Raw genomic sequence first — 18,919 nt, forward strand, 5'->3', positions numbered from 1 at the left:
GCTAAATGATAGTGCAAAGTTCTCAGAATCTCTAGCAAGGTGAAGAACCAGGCTTGGAGACTAGGTAGCCACAGATACACAAGCATACTGTAGGACCGTTCCCTTGAAGAGGCATCTGTTGTCACCACTGGACACAGATGGTACTGTGTCTCTGTTACTCTACCAATGCCACTGCTGTCTCTTACCCTGGATGTAGCTCTCTCTGATCTTGGATGTAGCTCTCTCTGATCCTGGATGTAGCTCCCTCTGACCCCGGATGCAGCTCTCTCTGACTGCAGATGTAGCTCCCTCTGACCCTGAATGTAGTTCCCCTCTGATCCTGAATGTAGCTCCCTCTGACCCTGGATGTTGCTCCTTCTGACCCCGGATGTAGCTCCTTCTGACCCCGGATGTAGCTCCTTCTGACCCTGAATGCAGCTGCCTCTGACCCTGGATGTAGCTCCCTCTGACCTTGGATGCAGTTGCCTCTGACCCCTTATGTAGCACCCTCTGACCCCGAATGCAGCTACTTCTGGCCCCGGATGTAGCTCCCTCTGACCCTGGATGCAGCTACCTCTGACCCGGGATGTACCTCCCTCTGACCCTGGATGCAGCTACCTCTGGCCCCTGATGTAGCTCTCTCTGGCCCTGGATATAGCTTCCTCTGACTGCAGATGTAGCTCCTTTTGACTCTGGATATAGCTGCCTCTGACCCAGATGTAGCTTTTCAACCCCAAATATGGCTGCTGTACCCCCTTGCCAGAGTGAATACTGCATCATTGTGGCCTCTTCTTGTCGCTGGTTCTTACTTAAAATCTGAGCTGGAAGTTCAGATTGGCAGTTTTGTCACTTGCTCTCTCCTTGTTGCAGTCTAGATGAGGTCTCATGTTCATAAGGTAGAGAATTTTCCAGATATGGAAGGGGATTCCAGTTTTCAGCAGCCAAGCAGAGTATCACATTTCCACTCTAATCATTTTTCCCATGTGTCTGACTCTTACACTTCTTTCTAGCTGCAGTCTGCCTACTAGAGAACCTTGCATACAGAAGGCATTTAATAAGTAATCATCAGAAAGGCAAAGCAATATGAATCAGCTAGGATGTTTTGGCAAATAACACCAAACCTGACTATGGCTTAAGCTTGTGGTATTGTCTCCAGTGTGATCAGATCTGTATTTTAATTTTTAAAATGTAAATTAGTAATATCTAAGAATCACCAAAGTATCTTGGAGTAGCCTAGAAAACAATGAATGTCCTTCTCTGTTTTCACAAGAGCCATAAATAGTCCTGGTTTAAATCAGTTGGGTGCAGGGCATTGTGTCTCACTAACATAGTTAAAAAAAAAAAGAGTATTACTGAAGTACCATCGGATCTTTTCTGAAGTAGAAAGCATTAACCCCGACAATGAAAGCAGCCAGTGGCCACGATTCTCAGCATAGTTGTTTTCTGGTGTCACGGGCCTCCCACCCTGTTCTTAGCAATTGCCGTTACAACACATGAATAATTGGCTTCCATAGTTTCTCATCTTACTGCCTAAGGCAACAGGGAGCCTGTGGCCTCAGCTTGCCGTTGAGCAGCTGCTTTGTTACCTCTCCTCTGCATGTGTGAGGACTGCCAGAACCCACTTTCCAGAAGGGTGAGAGTTCATTCATTCACCATGCAATTACCACTTGTCTCTTAGCCTCTGTCCTCAGGAGGCAAAGGTGATGACGCAGTCCTGCCTCATGCAGCTCACGGTCTCCGCAAAGCTGCCTGCAAACAAGCAGAATCCAGAGTGCTACAATGAACCCTCTGAGAGGGGCTGACTCAGTCAGCCCAGGGAGCTTGAAAACAGCTCCACAGAGAAGGCTGTGCCTGAAGTACATGTCAGTTTAGGAGCCAGCAACTTATAACCACTTTTCTGTGGCCTGTCCTATTTTATTTCGTATTTCTTGGCAATCCTCGATACCTTGGATAGGTTTTACCATGCATATCATAATTTGGGTGAGCTTAGTGTGAGGCTTAATGGTGTGTGAGCTGCACATCCTGGTCAGATGCTCCAGATGGTGGGAGATGATTGTGATGCAGGAGAGGCAGCCAGATAGCACAGGTCCCCAGCCAGTGGACTGGGAGGACAATGTAGTCATCTCTGGGGAAGGGGAATGACAAGATCTGGCAGTGTGGCAGGTCCCAGACAAAAGGGGTGGGTTCTGGGCACTGAGGGTGCAGGTAGAGACCTGAATACTGGATGGGGCCAACTAGAGCCCACACCTGCAGACTGGAGTGGTCCAAGGAAGGTAGATGCTATGACTTGAAGACCTGCAAGCACCCATTCATCCTCATGATCATGCACTTCTCTAGTTTCTAACGGTGCAGTCTGGGAGTCCAGCAGAGAAGAAGAGCAGGCCCTGGAATCCCGGGTGTGGGGGCGTGGCTTAACTTGGAGCTTCCTTCAGAGGCAGTGACTGCTTGTCATTGTCTCCATCAGCATTGCCTTTGGGCCTAGTGAGGTCTAGAACTTTCTGTTGGGATCAGCAGTGGAACAGGAGGAAAAGGAATGAGTAGATATGGCATTGCAGCAAGTGGTTTTGTTTATTTTACTATGAGAATTATATTAGGCAGAAGTTTTGCTTCATAAACTCTCAGCTATATACAAAGTATTGTGAATAGTATTTACCTTGTGTCTCTTTCCAAAGAACTCATGGTAGTTTGCAGCTATTGCAAATATCCTAGCCATGTGGTTCTTTTTTATAGCTGTTTGAATAGGTAAGATGACTTGGAAAATGCTGGATTCTGAGCAGATTTATGTGCACTTAAAAAATGTAGTTTTTCTCTATCAATAATGGGTTTGGGTTGTAATTGCTTAGTAAGTAATTTTGTTTACATAAACATGTTTGTTAATTTTTTTTTCCTAGGTAATCCCCTATGTTGGCACCATTCCTGATCAGTTGGATCCTGGAACTTTGATTGTAATACGTGGGCACGTTCCTAGTGATGCAGACAGGTACAATCATTGTGCTAAATGAGGGAGCGTGAATAAGCTGTCTTTTTGTGATTGTGAAATGGTAACAAAGAGTAATGTGGGAGAGACCATTTGATACTTAGAGGCCTAATTTGCTTTCATCAGCAGCCCTGTCCAAGGTGCTGAGGAGATTGGAATGAATGACTCAATAAAGGTTATTGGGATTTGTTTCATTGCTGTAAGTCTGATTTCAGTACAAAAAATTAGAAATATCAGCTGGATATGGTGACTTACACATGCATTTCCAGCACTTTGGGAGGCCAAGGCGGGAGTAGTATTTGAGGCCAGGAGTTTGAGACCAGCCTGGGCAACATCGTGAGACCCCCATCTGTTAAAAAAAAATTTTACAGACCCCCATCTGTCAAATTTAACTGGGCATGGTGGTGTGTGCCTGCAGTCCCAGCTACTTAGGAAGCTGGGGTAGGAGGATCACGTGAGCCCAGGAGTTTGAGGTTGCAGTAAGCTGTGAATGAGCCACTGCACTACAGCCTGGGTGACAAAGAATTAGATATGTCATTAAAAGAAAGGAGGTGTGCTCAGATGACAGGAACCGTCTGGTTGTCATCTGACATTCCCACAGCATCTCGGAAGGTCTAGTTCAGATGGTTTCACTGAATACTCGCTTTGGATACAAGCTGTGGTATCATCAGTGTTGGGCTCAGCTCTGTGTAGCTAACACCTGAAGAGCAATGGTTTAAGTAAGATGTGAAAATTAAGTCTCAAGGAGACAGCCCAGGCCTTTTCAGTCAACTCCTTTAAGTCATTAGAGGAGTAGGCTCATTCCAGCTCACCACGCTGCTATCTTGAGGGTGAGGTGAGGTCCCTTTCCTGTTATCCTTGGCAGCTAGATTTCCAGCCCTCACATCCGTGCTTTGGGTAGCTGGATGGGTGCATGTGCGGTGATGTTTGTGGGGAAGCAGAGAAGAACAAAAGGCAAGTGCCTGCTGACTTTTAAGGCAGTTTCCAGTAGTCTTCCCTGAGCACTTCACTTCCGTCTTATCAGCAGAGCTTTAGCTGCACAGGCAGGCCTAGGTGCGAGGGAGGCTAGGAAAGGTAGGGTTCTTATTCTGGGCAGATTCAGACCCATTTCAAATTCAGGGACTGTGTGACTGAGGAAGACGGAAAAGAAGATCAGGCAGCCAGCTCTTTAGGCCTCACAGTGAATGAACGAGGAGGGATCAGTCAGTCCCTTGTCACTGGGCCTGGCGTCTGGGCCTTTCCTGGTGGCTTTCCTTTCTGAGCCCCTGTGCCTTCCCTCATACAGATTCCAGGTGGACCTGCAGTATGGCAGCAGCGTGAAACCTCGAGCCGATGTGGCCTTTCATTTCAATCCTCGTTTCAAAAGGGCCGGCTGCATTGTTTGCAATACTTTGATAAATGAAAAATGGGGATGGGAAGAGATCACCTATGACACGCCTTTCAAAAGAGAAAAGTCTTTTGAGATCGTGATTATGGTGCTGAAGGACAAATTCCAGGTAGGTTTTGGAGAGGGGCAGGTTGAGTCCTCATTAATGGGTAGGAGTTCACAGGGGCACTTTTCACATTTGCAAGCCCGCCCTTGTATTTCCTACACCTGAGACATTGGTTGGCTTTTGTAGTTTTTCTCCATACAGGGACCAGGAAGGCACCTAAATGTGAGGCGTGGCCCCACTACTCCTCAGCCAGGTGTTGCTCTGCAGAAATATGGTCCATTGTGACCAGATCTTTCTATTAGATCCTGTTTCTCCTAGGAGGGCTAAGTTCTGAATTGACACAGTGTTATGTTAACGATGAGGGAGTAAGTTACAATACAACCACCACCCAAAGAACTGACAGGGGCAATCCCGGTGTAGAAATCAGAAGGGTTTTGTAAATTCAAGTCTTGCCACAAGAGAGTTCTGTAGGATCATGAGATTTTAGACCCAGAGGAGATCCTAGAAATCCTTGATGCCAGTTCCATCTCTGGCTTCTTGGAGTGTCTTCTACCTAGTGTGTACGTGTAAGGCTAAATTTGGTCCAGAGGCTGTTACACCTGCTGGCCCTCCCACCTGTGGAGCTTTCCCAGAGTAGAGGTGTGTACCAATTCGAGTGAATACTCGCGTGTCTCTGATGGAGATCCTTTTTGATCCTCAGGATACCACTCCTGCTCGAAAATCTTTCTGAATCTCCCAAACTCCCTTCACCTCTCCCTTCTCTGGCCTTTCAAGCCTTTGTCTGTATCATTCTTTTTAACGGTTTTTAACAGTTGAGCTTTGGCTTTATGTGTTTATTTTGCCCCCACAATGGGATTTTAAGCTCCTTGAGTCAGAGACCATATTGCATGCTGCTTGCATTTTCTGCACATAATCTAACTTGATACTGGCATTTGAGAGGGAGGGGAGAGGAGCCACGTACAGTGCTGAGGACCCACAGAAGCTTCCCCATCCTCATCTTACTGCTGTAGTCTGTTGAGGTGGAGATTGTTCCTACTTCAGAATCAGAAAACCGAATCTCAGATAAGTTGGGTAGCTTGGCCATGTTCATTTGTTTCATTTAGCAAATTCAACAGATTTTGAGTGTCTGCCACACGGGTGGTCTTGAGGGACGGCACTGTGCAGAGCTCCCGGGGCAGGTCCTTCACTGGGTTCGCAGCCTCCAGGGCACCTGTGCAGGGCTTCCAGGCGACCGCCGAACCCAGATGTCTCACATGTACACAGAGGCGCACACAGGCACCTGTATATATATTTGTGACTGCATGTTTGTCTCGGGAGAGACAGTTCATGGTGCTTATCAGACCAGGAACCCAAATGAAGTTCAGAAACACCGCTAGTGTTTTGGGTGCTTTCAGTTACAATTTGGTCAGATGTATGTGGAGACCTGTGAGAAGGGGTGTAAAACTGGATGCAAGGAAACACTGACATTTGGGTAAGTTAATTTATTAACTGTTTTTTTTTTTTGGCGGGGGTGTGTCTGTCTTCTGTTTCTCTCTAGGTGGCTGTAAATGGAAAACATACTCTGCTTTATGCCCACAGGATTGGCCCAGAGAAAATAGACACTCTGGGCATTTATGGCAAAGTGAATATTCACTCAATTGGTTTTAGCTTCAGCTCGGTGAGTGACCTTCCACAGCTTGGGGTGTATTATGAGGATGGTTTCTGATGAGATAGTAGAAAAAGTCTTCAAATAACACTTGTATTGAGATAAAAAGGATGTATCTCCTTGCCTGTAGTATAATTTTTTGGATGCAGATTGTTCACAAGGCTGTTTATCAACCAGGGCTTGATTGTCTGTAGGATCTCAAATCTAGTGTGGGTTTAGCAACACACACACTGTTTTCAGCCGGGTAGGTAGGGGCCACTTCCTTTGCATGGGTGTAAAACGGAGTATTTCTGTAAGAAAGTTTCCTAGGCTGGGAGTGTCTGAGTCAGAGAGTGTCCTTATGTGTTACATAAGGACAGTTTAGTCAATGATGAACCACATAGGCAACAGTGGTCTCATAAGGTTGTCACACTGCATGTTTACTGTACCTTTTCTGTGTTTAGGTGTGTTTACATGCACAAATACTTACCATGCTGCTCCGGTTTCCTGCAGTCTTCAGTACAGAGCATGCTGTACAAGATCACTGTCCAGGAGCCATGGGTCATACCCTACAAGTCTGTAGTAGGCAGTACCATCTAAGTTTGTTAAGTAATATTCTATGGTGTTCGTACGATGACATAAACCACCTCAGAACACGCTTCTCAGAATGTACCCCCTTCATTAAGCAACACGTGACTGTATTTGCATTCAAAATTTTGATAGATACTGCTAACTTGCCCTCCAAAAGGGTGAAACAATTTGCACTCTCAACAACCATGCCCATCTTCTTACCTTCTTGTTGCTGTTACGTCTTATTCTCTGTAATGTTTGCCAGTTTGGTAGCGGGTGGGAAGGACCCCAGTGTTAAGTGTATTTTGGGGTCATAGTTTTCAAGCATATTTTTAGTACCATTTATAATTTTTTGATATATCAAACAGGTTATAAATAGAAAATATTTTCTACTGGATGTTACTAGTTAATCTTTATTATCTTTCCTCAGGATTTACAAAGTACCCAAGCGTCTAGTCTGGAACTGACAGAGATAAGTAGAGAAAATGTAAATACTAAATATTTTAATAAGCCACTGGTTTAAAAATGTTTCTTTTAACTGCCATGTAAATGAAGTGGAGGGAAGGCTGGGTTTTGGAAACTATGCTTTTAGAATGCAAGTACTCCTCTGAAAATTGAGAGATATTTCAATGCCACTTGTGGCGGCAGGCACTCAGTAAGGTTTTGCTGATGCTTCACCTGTCAGTTTATGTAACTGTGACTGCTGTCATGTGAAAAGAACTCTCTCACTCTTAACTGCTGAATTGTACTGTTCTGAGGTATTTCTAAATACTGAACATCAGCCAGTGCACTCGCAAGTGAACTTCCACGTGTATCTTCAACCCCTGGGAGATTAAGTGCAATTTAAAAATGAGCTGGGCCAGGCACAATGGCTCACACCTGTAATCCCAGCACTTTGGGAGGCCAAGGCAGGCAGGTTATGAGGTCAGGAGATTGAGATCATCTTGGCTAACATGGTGAAACCCTGTCTCTACTAAAAATACAAAAAAATTAGCTGGGCATGGTGTTGCGCGCCTGTAGTCCCAGCTACTTGGGAGGCTGAGGCTGGAGAATCGCTTGAACCCGGGAGGCAGAGGTTGCAGTGAGCTGAGATCACATTACTGTACTCTAGCCTGGGCAACAGAGTGAGAGTCTGTCTAAAAAAAAAAAAAAAAAAAAAAGAGCTGTTCTTAATGGAGGAAATGAGGTCTTACCGACTGGCACATTCACACCTCACAGATAGAAGAGAATCTTAGCCTTCTGGAGGCACCCTGGAAAGGACAACTAAGACATATTTCAAGTTCATGTAGTCCTGGGTGAACATGGTGGCTCAGGCCTGGAATCCCAGCACTTTGGGAAGCTGAGGCGGGAAGATTGCTTGAGCCTAGGAGATCAGCCTGGGCAACATAGGGAGACCCCCATCTCTACTAAAAATTAAAAAATTAGGCATGGTGGCGCATGCCTGTGATCCCAGCTATGGAGGCTGAGGTAGGAGGATCACTTGAGCCCAGGAGGTTGAGGCTGCAGTGAGCCACGATTGAGCTACTGCACCCGTATCGGTGACAGAGTAAGACCCTGTCTCTTAAAAAAAAAGTTCATAGAGTTCTATAAAAAAAGATTAGTTTATGGTGAAGGATAAAAGACTCAGATGAACAGGGATATCAGGCTCTATTCTCCACCCGTGTAGCCCTTCACAACTCCATACCATCCCGTCATAAAGTACCAGCTGCCTGGAGGTCACACCAGAGTGGAGCAGGAATGTCCCAGGCTCCGGCCGGGCTCAGCTCAGCACAACCAAGACTTCATATTAGAAACTGTCATTCGTCCCCTTCTAACATTCTTGTGTTTTCTTTCTTTTCCAATAGGTACCAAGGTCTGGCATGCCCCAGTATGTGAGTATTTTTGCCTGGGTTATTTCATGTGGAACATTTTATTAAATTGCATAGAAAATGAACAGTTTAAACCTTGGAAGGCAGCTTCATTCATTCCATGCCTTATTGTAGAACTGTTTCCCTACAGCCTAGTAATAGAGAAGGAGACATTTCTAAAATCGCACCCAGAACTGTCTACACCAAGAGCAAAGATTCGACTGTCAATCACACTTTGACTTGCACCAAAATACCACCTATGAACTATTTGTCAAAGGTTTGAAGCGCCCCACATTTTCTTAACTCTATATAAAACTTCAGTTGTAATTAGCTGTTACGAGTTAACCCCTACCCACAGTAGAAGCCCAAAGCAGCCCCTCTGCATCTGTGTGCTGTCCCTGGACAGATTCGAGAGTCAACCAGGCATGCCTCTGAGCCGTTCCTGTGTATTTCCTCCATGCCGCCCAGCCTGGCTGCTTCCCCTTCAAGCAGAACAAGTGCTGCCTCAGACCCCAGGCACGGGGCCTTCCTGGGGTGTTCCACTCATACAGAGGGCATCGGGTCCCACCCTGTCACTCATTTCATTGTCTAAAATGTAGTCAGTGAGTATCTGCCATGAGCCAGGCATGGTGCTGCTGCAGGGGACCCAGCTGGGACCAAGGCACACTGTCTCTCCCCTCATGGGATTTACATGGTCATGGTTCTTTTTTTTTTTTTTTTTTTTTTGAGACGGAGTTTCGCTCTTGTTACCCAGGCTGGAGTGCAATGGCGCGATCTCGGCTCACCGCAACCTCCGCCTCCTGGGTTCAGGCAATTCTCCTGCCTCAGCCTCCTGAGTAGCTGGGATTACAGGCACGCGCCACCATGCCCAGCTAATTTTTTTTGTATTTTTAGTAGAGACGGGGTTTCACTATGTTGACCAGGATGGTCTCGATCTCTTGACCTCGTGATCCACCCGCCTCGGCCTCCCAAAGTGCTGGGATTACAGGCTTGAGCCACCGCGCCCGGCCGGTCATGGCTCTTAAACACTGTCTAGTGTTCTTTGGACACGAGTTTTCCCTGGAGATCCCTTTCTGCAGGCCTCTAGGTCCTGACCGTGCTTTCTTTTCAGAGCCTGCCATTCACCGCAAGGTTGAACACCCCCATGGGCCCTGGAAGAACTGTCGTCGTTAAGGGAGAAGTGAATACCAATGCCAAAGGGTCAGTATCCTTGGGTTACCAGGAACAGTGCAAGTACTTCCATGCCTGTTAGCGCCTTTGACCCGGTGACAGTCCTGTGAGCTAGAAGCAGGGCTAGTGTCAGAATCTTCATTTCCAAGGTGAGATGATTCAAGCAGGAGGAAGTTAGATTGCTAACAGCTCGTTGGCGGCAGAGCCAAGACTGAAGCCCAGTGTTCAGACTTTGGCTTTTTTTGGCCAGACAAGAGAGGAAAATTTTTGTCCATGAGGCCCACCCCTGCCTTGTAGAACTCCAGGGCAGCCCCATAAGATCAGGCAACATTGGTTGTTGTTGTTTGAGATGGAATGTCTCACTTTGTCACCTAGGCTGGAGGGCAGTGGCACAATCCTGGCTCACTGCAACCTCCGCCTCCTGGGTGTTCAAGTGATTCTCCTGTCTCAGCCTCTGGAGTAGCTGGGATTACAGGCACACCACCACACCCAGCTAATTTCTGAATGTTTGTTTGTATTTTTAGTAGAGATGGGGTTTCACCATGTTGGCCAGGCTAGTCTCGAACTCCTGACCTCAAGTGATCCACCCACCTCGGCCTCCCAAAGTGCTGGGATTACAGGAGTGAGCCACCGTGCCCAGCCCAGACATTTTTTGAGGCCCCTCTTGTCATGTGATTCAGAAAATTTCTGCTTTAAGAACTTTGTCCAGTGATATTCAGACTTCTGAAAGCTTGAAATTAGAGCTATTTCCTAGAAAGTGTCGTACTTCCAAGAAGGAAGGAACACGTGTAAATGATGGGAAGAGAATACTGCTTGGAAGGACCCCAGGCTCTTGTAGCCTGAAGTCATTGATCGGGTTAACTAGTGTTAAGCCTTCAGTTTCTGTCCAACCACATCTCAGCCTCAATGCTGATTTTAAAGGGTTTTTTTTTTTTTTTGTATTTTTATTTTTCAAGTAATGAATTTTAGTGGAATGCTGAGTTTAAAATTTTAATTTCATCTGCGTTCCCATGTCCATGTGGATACATGTTTCATAGAGTTAGAATCATAGTTCAAGTGTGGTCATTAACTCTGCTGAAACTGCTACCACTCTGTCCCTACTTGGTTAATTAAGGTGTTTTTTGTTTGTTTTTTCTTTCTGAAAAGCTTTAACGTTGACCTACTAGCAGGAAAATCAAAGGATATTGCTCTACACTTGAACCCACGCCTGAATATTAAAGCATTTGTAAGAAATTCTTTTCTTCAGGAGTCCTGGGGAGAAGAAGAGAGAAATATAACCAGTTTCCCATTTAGTCCTGGGATGTACTTTGAGGTGAGATTACAGCAGGAACAAGAATCCAGGGAGCAGGGGTAGGACAAGTGGTCCTTTAAATCAAGTCCTAACTCGATGTGTGGATGTGGATGTTTTTTGTTTGCTTGGAGATTGTAACTTGCTCCCTTTTATAATGTGGTCAATCGGTGTAAATGGCAAAGCCAGCAGAGTGTCACAGTATATGCATTGAAATTGACATTTGTCACCATGTTAAAATTCCTGTGTCGTCCCATATTGATAATAGGAATTTAACCAGGAACCTTGTCTCAGGACTGGAGTCACATATTTAATTGTATAAGTGAACAAGAGGACATGAAGACCCCAAAACTGCTTGCACTGGGCATCAGCTCCCATCACAGTAGATGGTTTCAGGTGGCAGTCCTTCCTCCTAAAGAGTTAGTCCTGTTTGTATGTATTCAAAGAAAAATGCATCAGTCCCTTGGAACTAAAAGGCATGTAGTCCTGAGTCCTCAAATAGGTGAATACTGTAACACGTACCTTTCCCAAAATCTGATTCTGGGATGCTGAGCAGAGAATAGCCTCCTTGTGATGTGGATACTGGGTGGTTGGCCAGCTTCACTCACTAGCTCAGGTGCCACTGCCTCACACAGTCACTTAGGGTCATTGGTTTAGGTTATAATTCTACAGCATTTCGAACTGCCACATCCTCTGGACCATTTGGGTTCTTAAGGACTCATCAAAACCCGTTACTAATCGCGTGAGTATCAGGTGGAATAGATGGCAACGTGACATTCACATTTATTCCTAAGTTCCAGTCCAATGCAGTGCCCCGGTATGTGGAGTGTAGACAGATGTGGGCTAAGCATGGAAGGTTCTCTGGAAGTTGTGGATATCGGTTTGGAATTCAGAAAGCTGGGAGGGTGTGGAGGACTAAAGGTTGGCTTTTCTAGATTTAGGGCATGATGTGTACAAGTCCTTAGAGGTGGGAAGGGCAGCACGAGGTTGTTGGCTTGGCAAGAGTTAGGGCATAAAGGGTGACTTGGGGTTCACCGGAGGGAAATAGAGGTGAGTGTTCCAGAAGGAAATTGAGCCCTGTGGTTGGTGACAGGAAACTAATGATGCAAGTTGTTTTTGACCTATCTGGGCCCCAAGTTTGGATCTACCAATTAACAGAAAAAAGGACAGTAATGATACATTCAAGTAATGCTGAAAAAAACTAAGATGAAAATATCTCCAACTTCATAATTCAAATATACCATTAGGATTAGATAAAGCACATTCCAGATATCCTTCTGTAGAGACAGAGTGAAAAGGATGGCTGGCCGAAGTAATGAATAGATGGATATTGTATGCTTCTGAACAATTGTCTTTTCCGTTTGTTAATTTTCTACTTCAGGAACAGTCATGATCCTCATGTTGATCGCTGTTGACGATGTTCTATACCGACACGTCCTTCCCAGGGGCTTCCATCTCTTGCTTTTCCAATATGCTTGCACTGAGATTATCTCAGGTCTTTCCATTATGCCATTACTTTCATTTTAAATCTTCTTGCAGTTTCAAACATAACTTTAGTTGTATCTACGGTGTTTTTTTTTTTTTTTTTAATCTCATTCATTGTTGTCATTTCATCTGTGGGCTCTTCCGGATGAAATCCATGTTCTCCCCAGCTGTTCGACAGCATCAGGTGGTTGTGAGGGCTTCTGTTTTCTGTTTTCCTCTAGGCTGGCGGTCTTGCAAATGATGTGCTTTCTTTCCATTTGCAGTAGTCTGCTCACCCAGAGGCATGTCATTTCCTTGCCACTTGGTTGTAACTCATTGGCTCTGCGCTTGCTCTGATGTAGTCCAGGCTTTGACGCCCTCTGCTGCCAACTTGGTTTTCCTTCTGAGCTATAGCATGAGGTTGTGTGCTTTGTGTTTTCCTGAGAGTTTGTGAAATCTTTCAAGTCCCTTCTACCTGGTTAGAACTGGGATTCCCACCATTCTAGTGGGGATAGAATTTCAGGTTACACATACTTCCCCAATCCTCTGTAGCCATAGAAGCTTCATTTTGGCCAGCTCTCTTATCAAGAGTGCAGGACTCAGCTGAAATTTCCTCCTCTTCCTCATTTTCCTTGACGGCCCTTTCCACTGCTCCTATTAAAAAGAATGAAGACCTGAACTTGCTGCTTTGCAGATTCAGGTTTTGTGTTTCAGCCTGGCCTCTGGAGTCGGGCCAGGTTAGCAGCAAGGTTGAGCTTCCCCTCTTTCTTCTGAAGCCTTCATGGGGCCGGGTAGCACAGGAAGAGCTCAGTGCAGGACCTCCCAGTGTCGTCCTCAGTGTGGGTGGAAACCCAGCCTGGCGCTGGCAGTGTGCACCAGAAGTACGAAGTTTAGGCATAAAGATGATGTAAAAGGCTAGTAGGTTTTCTGAGTTTTCACTGTCTGAGTTTTGGGCACAGACGACTGTGAAGGGCAAAGACTAGTGACGAATTTGAACGGACTCTGCCAGAATGTGCATCCCTGCTGACCCAGGGTACCCGGCTTTGAGGACTTCGGAGAAACACACTGAGGCCAAGATGTGCTGAGCTGGGATGGAATTTGGGTCACCAAGCAGCTGTAAAAACCCTAGCAGCAAGTGCCTTAAGCTGCTGAAATTTCGTATTAATTGTCTGGTTGGTTCACGGTCCTAGATTTTGAGGCAGGAAAGTCAGGATCCACGTCCCTTGGTTCCAGTCCACTCGCTGGAATCAGCATCTTAGTGAACTAGAGTGACAGTGGACGTTTTCCCACTTGAGGAGAGTCCCCAGCATTGGTGAGGAGAGGCAGCACTCCACCTTTCCGGGAGCAAGGGGCAGGGTATCCTGGCCCAGGAAGCGGGGCCTGTCCTGAGGAAAGGAGGGCCACAGGCCCTGGGGACGTGTGAGGCTCCAACCATGTCCAAGTAACTTCCCTGGGTGGGATGAGGCAGACAGTGCCACCGCCAGGGATACTTTAGTTAGATTAGGGTCTTGGGAGTCACAGAGGGAAGTCAGCAGCAGCAGGCTAAAACTGTTCTATGTATAAAGCAAATCAGTTTACTCTGACACCCTATTAGTGTGCAACAAACGCAACGTTTTAAACTAAGGGGAACCACTAATGGCTTGTTTCCTTTCCTTCCAGATGATAATTTATTGTGATGTTAAAGAATTCAAGGTTGCAGTAAATGGTGCACACAGCCTGGAGTACAAACACAGATTTAAAGAGCTTAGCAGTATTGACACGCTGGAGATTAATGGAGACATCCACTTACTGGAAGTAAGGAGCTGGTAGCCTACCTACACGAAATACAGAATGCTACAAAAACCGAAATACAGAATGGCTTCTGTGATACTGCTCTTGTCGAAATGCATCTCATGTCACTCTATTGTTTATATTGTTAAAATGAGCTTGTGTACCGTTAGGTCCTGCTGGGTGTTCTCAGTCCTTGCCATGAAGTATGGCAGTGTCTTGCACTGAATAGGGAAATTGGGGGCAGTAGCATTTACAGCTAGTTCAAGCCACCCTTCCCTCTCTCCTACTTTGACTCCAAGAATCACATTCAACAAGTATTTATGGAGTACCGACTATAATACAGTAGCTAACATGTATTGAGCACAGATTTGTTGGTTAAAACTGTGCAAGGAGATGGGATATATAATTGGTGGTGAAACAAACCAGTATGTTCCCTGTTGTCCTGAGCTTCGACTCTCCCGTGCTTTAGCGCTGTGTACTGCTTCTGCAGGCATTGCATCACCTCCTAAGGACCCCTCTGGGATTAGTGATGCAGCTGTTAAATCACCCGAAGACACTAATTTATAGAAGACACTACCCCTTCCCCAGTGATCACTCATAACCAGTGCTCCCACGTATCCCATAACTGAGAGGACTGATGTTGACTTACATCAATTCGTTTTCTTTAGCATAATAAACATATAGCTCTGTTAGCTGCAAGCTTTACCAAATAATAACATAACATCTGAACACAGCACAGAAATTAAAGCAAAAACAAAAAACAAAAAAAAAAAAATCCAAAGCAAAACAAAAAAAAAATGGTGCTGAAATTAACCATTGATGTCAAGCCCAAGGCAGCTGATTTCTGTGCATCTGAACTTAGGGTAAATCAGAGTCTACACAGACTCCTACAGAAAGTTTAAGGAAGAGGCAAGATGCATTCAATTTGATAGTCATGGGTAGTGAAGTAAGGTCAGGATCAGACTTCAGGGATTCATAAGGCAGGCACTAGCGAAAGTGTACACCAAGAGACCCACAAAGCAGGCAGAGGTAATACAAAAATCTGTTTTGTTCCCACGTAAATAACCATTCAGGGCCTCCGTTCTTCTAAAGATTAGTCCATCATTAGCACCTGAGATCAAGGTACTCTAAATTGTTGCATTTCTGTAATTTTTCTACTATTTGAGGGGAGTTGGCAGAAGTTCCATGTATACGGGATCTTTACAGGTCAGATCTTGTTACAGGAAATTTCAAAGGTTTGGAAGTGGGGAGGGAAAAAAGCTCCGTCCGTGAGGATCATTTTATCACATTAAACTGTGGGGCAGAACTCTGCCAGGACTTAGGAATCTTTTCAGAACAGATTTTAGTTAGATATTATTTCTATCCAAATATTGAAAAGAATACCATCATCCATCTTATTTTTAAAAAAGGACTCGGTGTAGAAAATGCTAGCCCTTAGTTCTTTTCCAGCTTTTCATGCTATTTCTGCAGAGTCTCACCAAGCTCAGAGACACTGGGTAGGGGCGGAGGGTGCCACAGGGAAAGCTGTAGAAGGCAGGAAGGCTCCAGAGTCCCCCGGGAGTTCTTTTTCTTCGTAAAGAACATCAGAGTGCTTAACTGAGCTGCTGGAGACCGTGAGGCATTTAGGAAAAAACCAGCCCACTCACATCATTCCCTGTAAGTCTTAAGTTCATTTTTATTTTATGTGGAGTAAAAAAATTTAAAATTTATTTTATTTATTAATGCACTTTAATGAGACATTTCTTAGAAATATGTACTTCTGTACTAGAAAGCTCTATCCCTAAACTGTAAGTTAGCCTTTTGCGTGTCACAATTCTGCATTAAACTTCTATATTAGTTCCAAAGGCTTTTAAACTCAATGCAAACATTCTACGGGATTGTTCTTAGATGCTGTTAAAAAAAGGGGAAGATCTAATTGTATCTGAGCCCTCACCTTCCAACTTTACCATGACCCAGTACTAGATACTAGGGCACTTCAAAGCGTTACAAAAAATCTAGTGATACTTTCTTAGACAAGTAATTCTTAGTTAACCACCAATGGAATGGGACCATTCTGAATCCTGGAGGAGCTTCCTTGTGCCACCTAGTGTTTCTGGGCCCTCTGTCTGTGTGAGCAGCCAAGGGTGAGCTGTTTTGGAAGCAGCATATTGCCTCCATCTCCCGTTTTCTCAAAGAGTAAAAGATAAAGGTGACAATCACACTCCTGGGTTAAAAAGCATTCCAGAACCACTTCTCCATAGGCACACGCAAAGAAATTAAGGCTGAAGTTGGCCTACCCAAAATGAAAAGTAGGCTTTACAGTGAAAAGTATTTGTTGATTGCTAAATTACCGTTATTTTCTGCAAGCAGAGAGCGAGTCTTGAGTGAAATCTGCAACACAGATACCATGTATGTAAGACACTGCTATACAGAAGAGTTAAGGCTTACAGTGCAAATGAGGCGTCAGCTTTGGCTACTAAAAGTAAACAGGTCTAATATTATTAACATCAATCAGGAAGAGAATAAATGTTAACCAAACACAGCAGTCTGTATAAAAAGACCATGTATCATTTACTCTTTCTGCAGCTCTGTACAGTTGGCAGGAGAGGCTTATGTGGTGGCAAAACCAGGTGGGAATTTTGTAAAGATACAATAAAATATTTGTAAGTAGTCCAAGTAGGTGTTTTAAGGCACCAAAAGTAATAGGGCACCCCAACACCCAAAAATAAAAATATGAAAAATAAATCTGAACTCTGAGTAGAGTATGAAACACCAGTCTTAAAAGTAGCTCTGGAGCGGCTCCCCCAGCACAGTTTCCAGCTGTTGAATAGTCTTTTGGCACTGATGTTCTACTTCTTCACATTCATCTAAAAAAAATCAAAATGAAAATCGGAGTCAGTTCACCTGCCTCATTTCTCATTAGCTTAATTCTTAATGTCTGGCATTCTCCGGCAATCATTCAAACAACAGAGTGAGATGAGGAACATTAACAAAGCAGGAAGCGCCACAGACCACCTCCCTCTGCAGCGTTCCTTCCGCCTCCATGCCATTCTCAGAGGCTTGCACTGGAAGCTGAATCAGAACCCCGAAAACTCACACTTCCTAGGGATACCACCCCTTTAGCAGCTCACACTTCCCCCTCCAGGAGCTAAGAAACAAAGGAGAATGCACTTTTTTGGCTTAGCTAAGCGACGAATCGGTAAAGCACTGATCTGCTTGCTCCACACCCCTCCCACGTTCTTTCCTGGGCCTAAGACTACGCTCCAGAACCGTCACAGCTCCCCATGTCACACTCACTAGCTTGTCATCTTTGTCAAATCATTGAAACCTTTTAAGCTTCTAGTTTATTCCTTTGTAAAACAGACAGAATGTTGTGATTTTTAAGTGAAATAATCCATGTAAAGCACCTGTCACGGAGTAGTGAATGAATGTTGGTTGTTATTAGAAGTGGATCTCCTACTGCACCCTTCATGCCACTAGGCATTTCCATACAGTAACCTCCCATCTGGGGACCAAAACTTCAATCATATCAATGTCTGAAGTTAATTAAAAACACTATTGTAATCTGCTTGTATGATCACAAAAAGCCACAAAAGTAAAGAAGTGAAGATCACACTGCAAACAGACTCAAATGATCACGAGGTGGTCACTTCTCAACTCACTCCCTCCACCCAACTCAAAACGGGAGCTCCAGGCTGCCTGTTTCTGAGAACGGCGCCGCCTGGAGGAGGATGGGAGCAACTGCTAGTCAAGTTATATCCAAATCTGCATTATGACTGGGCACATTTTCACAGAATTTTTCTGATTTACTCCTTAATTGTTTAATAGTTTGGGAATTACCTTCCATCAACTCTGCTAAGAAAGGAATGGATTCTGGCAGCAAGACAATGTAATTCTCCTTTAGTTTTTCAGCCAATGCTAACACAGTAATCAAAGCAGCAAATCGAACCTGAAAGGGATAAAAGAGTAAAGAATGAGAAAGTAGTGTTAGTATATTTATTATTTTAAGAGCTGTACTGACTTGAGCTAAGCTCTAAGTTTTTAAACTAAACGTGAGTTCACATGTGTTTATTCCCTTCATTATGTTCATTCACCTTTCATCTTAGGATACCAGTTTATCTAAATCAGTGTGTTCCAAACTGTCCCACGACTGCACATCTTTAATGTGAAATGTCTTTTTATAACCTCTTCCTTTAGAATAAAATAAAATAAAACAAAATAAAATGCCACAGGCAAACTCAAGTGTGTCACCAAATTTTACTTCCCTGGAGCTCGCCAGCCTGCCAAGCTGGCAATCAAGTGCCTCCGGCCACCTCTGGCAGGTCTCCCTACCCACAGCCCCTGACTTGTCACCACTATAGTTGTATGAGGGGCCAGGACACTCGCTTGGGGTAAGCTCCCATCTCAGCACTGAATAAAACACATTCTGTGTCACAATATCCTAGTTCTGGGCATTAAAGAAGTCAGTGTTTCTCACATGCCTTGTCTGTGATAAGGACAGCAAGCAGTAGCTGGATATTGTTAGCTTTTGAAACAAAAGCCCGACCGGTCTTCCTAATTTTGGGTATTTTCATTAAAGACTGTCTGGATAGTACAAAGTGAATTATTCAAAAACCATCTCTAACTACCTAGATTCAATCAGGATTTCCTTGATTTGTGTAATCAAAGTAAAATATTACCATAAATTTGACACTGTTACTTGTATAAAAACCTAGGGTTTAAAATGTGGGGGTTCATCAAAATAGTCTCATTGTTAGCATATCCTAATAAAGAATTTGAACTAATAAATCCTATTAATGAAATTCTGCCTTGGTCTGT

The 18,919-nt window shown here is 44.5% G+C and overlaps 2 protein-coding genes across 7 annotated transcripts in view; one reads left to right on the top strand and one right to left on the bottom strand.

Annotated features, from left to right (window-relative positions):
* Positions 1–18,903, top strand: part of LGALS8 (galectin 8) — a 28,655-nt gene extending 9,752 nt beyond the window's left edge. For 3 of the 4 annotated variants that reach the window (XM_003935353.4, XM_010345882.3, XM_010345883.3), the window contains exons 3-11: positions 2,871–2,959; positions 4,242–4,452; positions 5,927–6,046; positions 7,014–7,070; positions 8,428–8,454; positions 8,582–8,707; positions 9,542–9,630; positions 10,747–10,912; positions 14,012–18,903. In XM_003935353.4, the coding sequence (XP_003935402.1) occupies positions 2,871–2,959; positions 4,242–4,452; positions 5,927–6,046; positions 7,014–7,070; positions 8,428–8,454; positions 8,582–8,707; positions 9,542–9,630; positions 10,747–10,912; positions 14,012–14,161 (1,035 nt within the window). In that variant the 3' untranslated portion in view covers positions 14,162–18,903. The remainder of the gene's footprint in view (positions 1–2,870; positions 2,960–4,241; positions 4,453–5,926; positions 6,047–7,013; positions 7,071–8,427; positions 8,455–8,581; positions 8,708–9,541; positions 9,631–10,746; positions 10,913–14,011) is intronic. The other variant, XM_003935352.4, reaches the window with a different exon arrangement.
* Positions 16,648–18,919, bottom strand: part of HEATR1 (HEAT repeat containing 1) — a 56,411-nt gene continuing 54,139 nt past the window's right edge. For 2 of the 3 annotated variants that reach the window (XM_074385352.1, XM_074385353.1), the window contains exon 44: positions 17,850–18,050. In XM_074385352.1, coding sequence (XP_074241453.1) covers positions 17,850–18,050 — 201 coding nt within the window. Of the gene's footprint in view, positions 16,969–17,849; positions 18,051–18,919 lie in introns of those variants that run through there. The other variant, XM_003935351.4, reaches the window with a different exon arrangement.

Source organism: Saimiri boliviensis, chromosome 14 (assembly GCF_048565385.1).
Source record: "Saimiri boliviensis isolate mSaiBol1 chromosome 14, mSaiBol1.pri, whole genome shotgun sequence".
NCBI lineage: Eukaryota > Metazoa > Chordata > Mammalia > Primates > Cebidae > Saimiri > Saimiri boliviensis.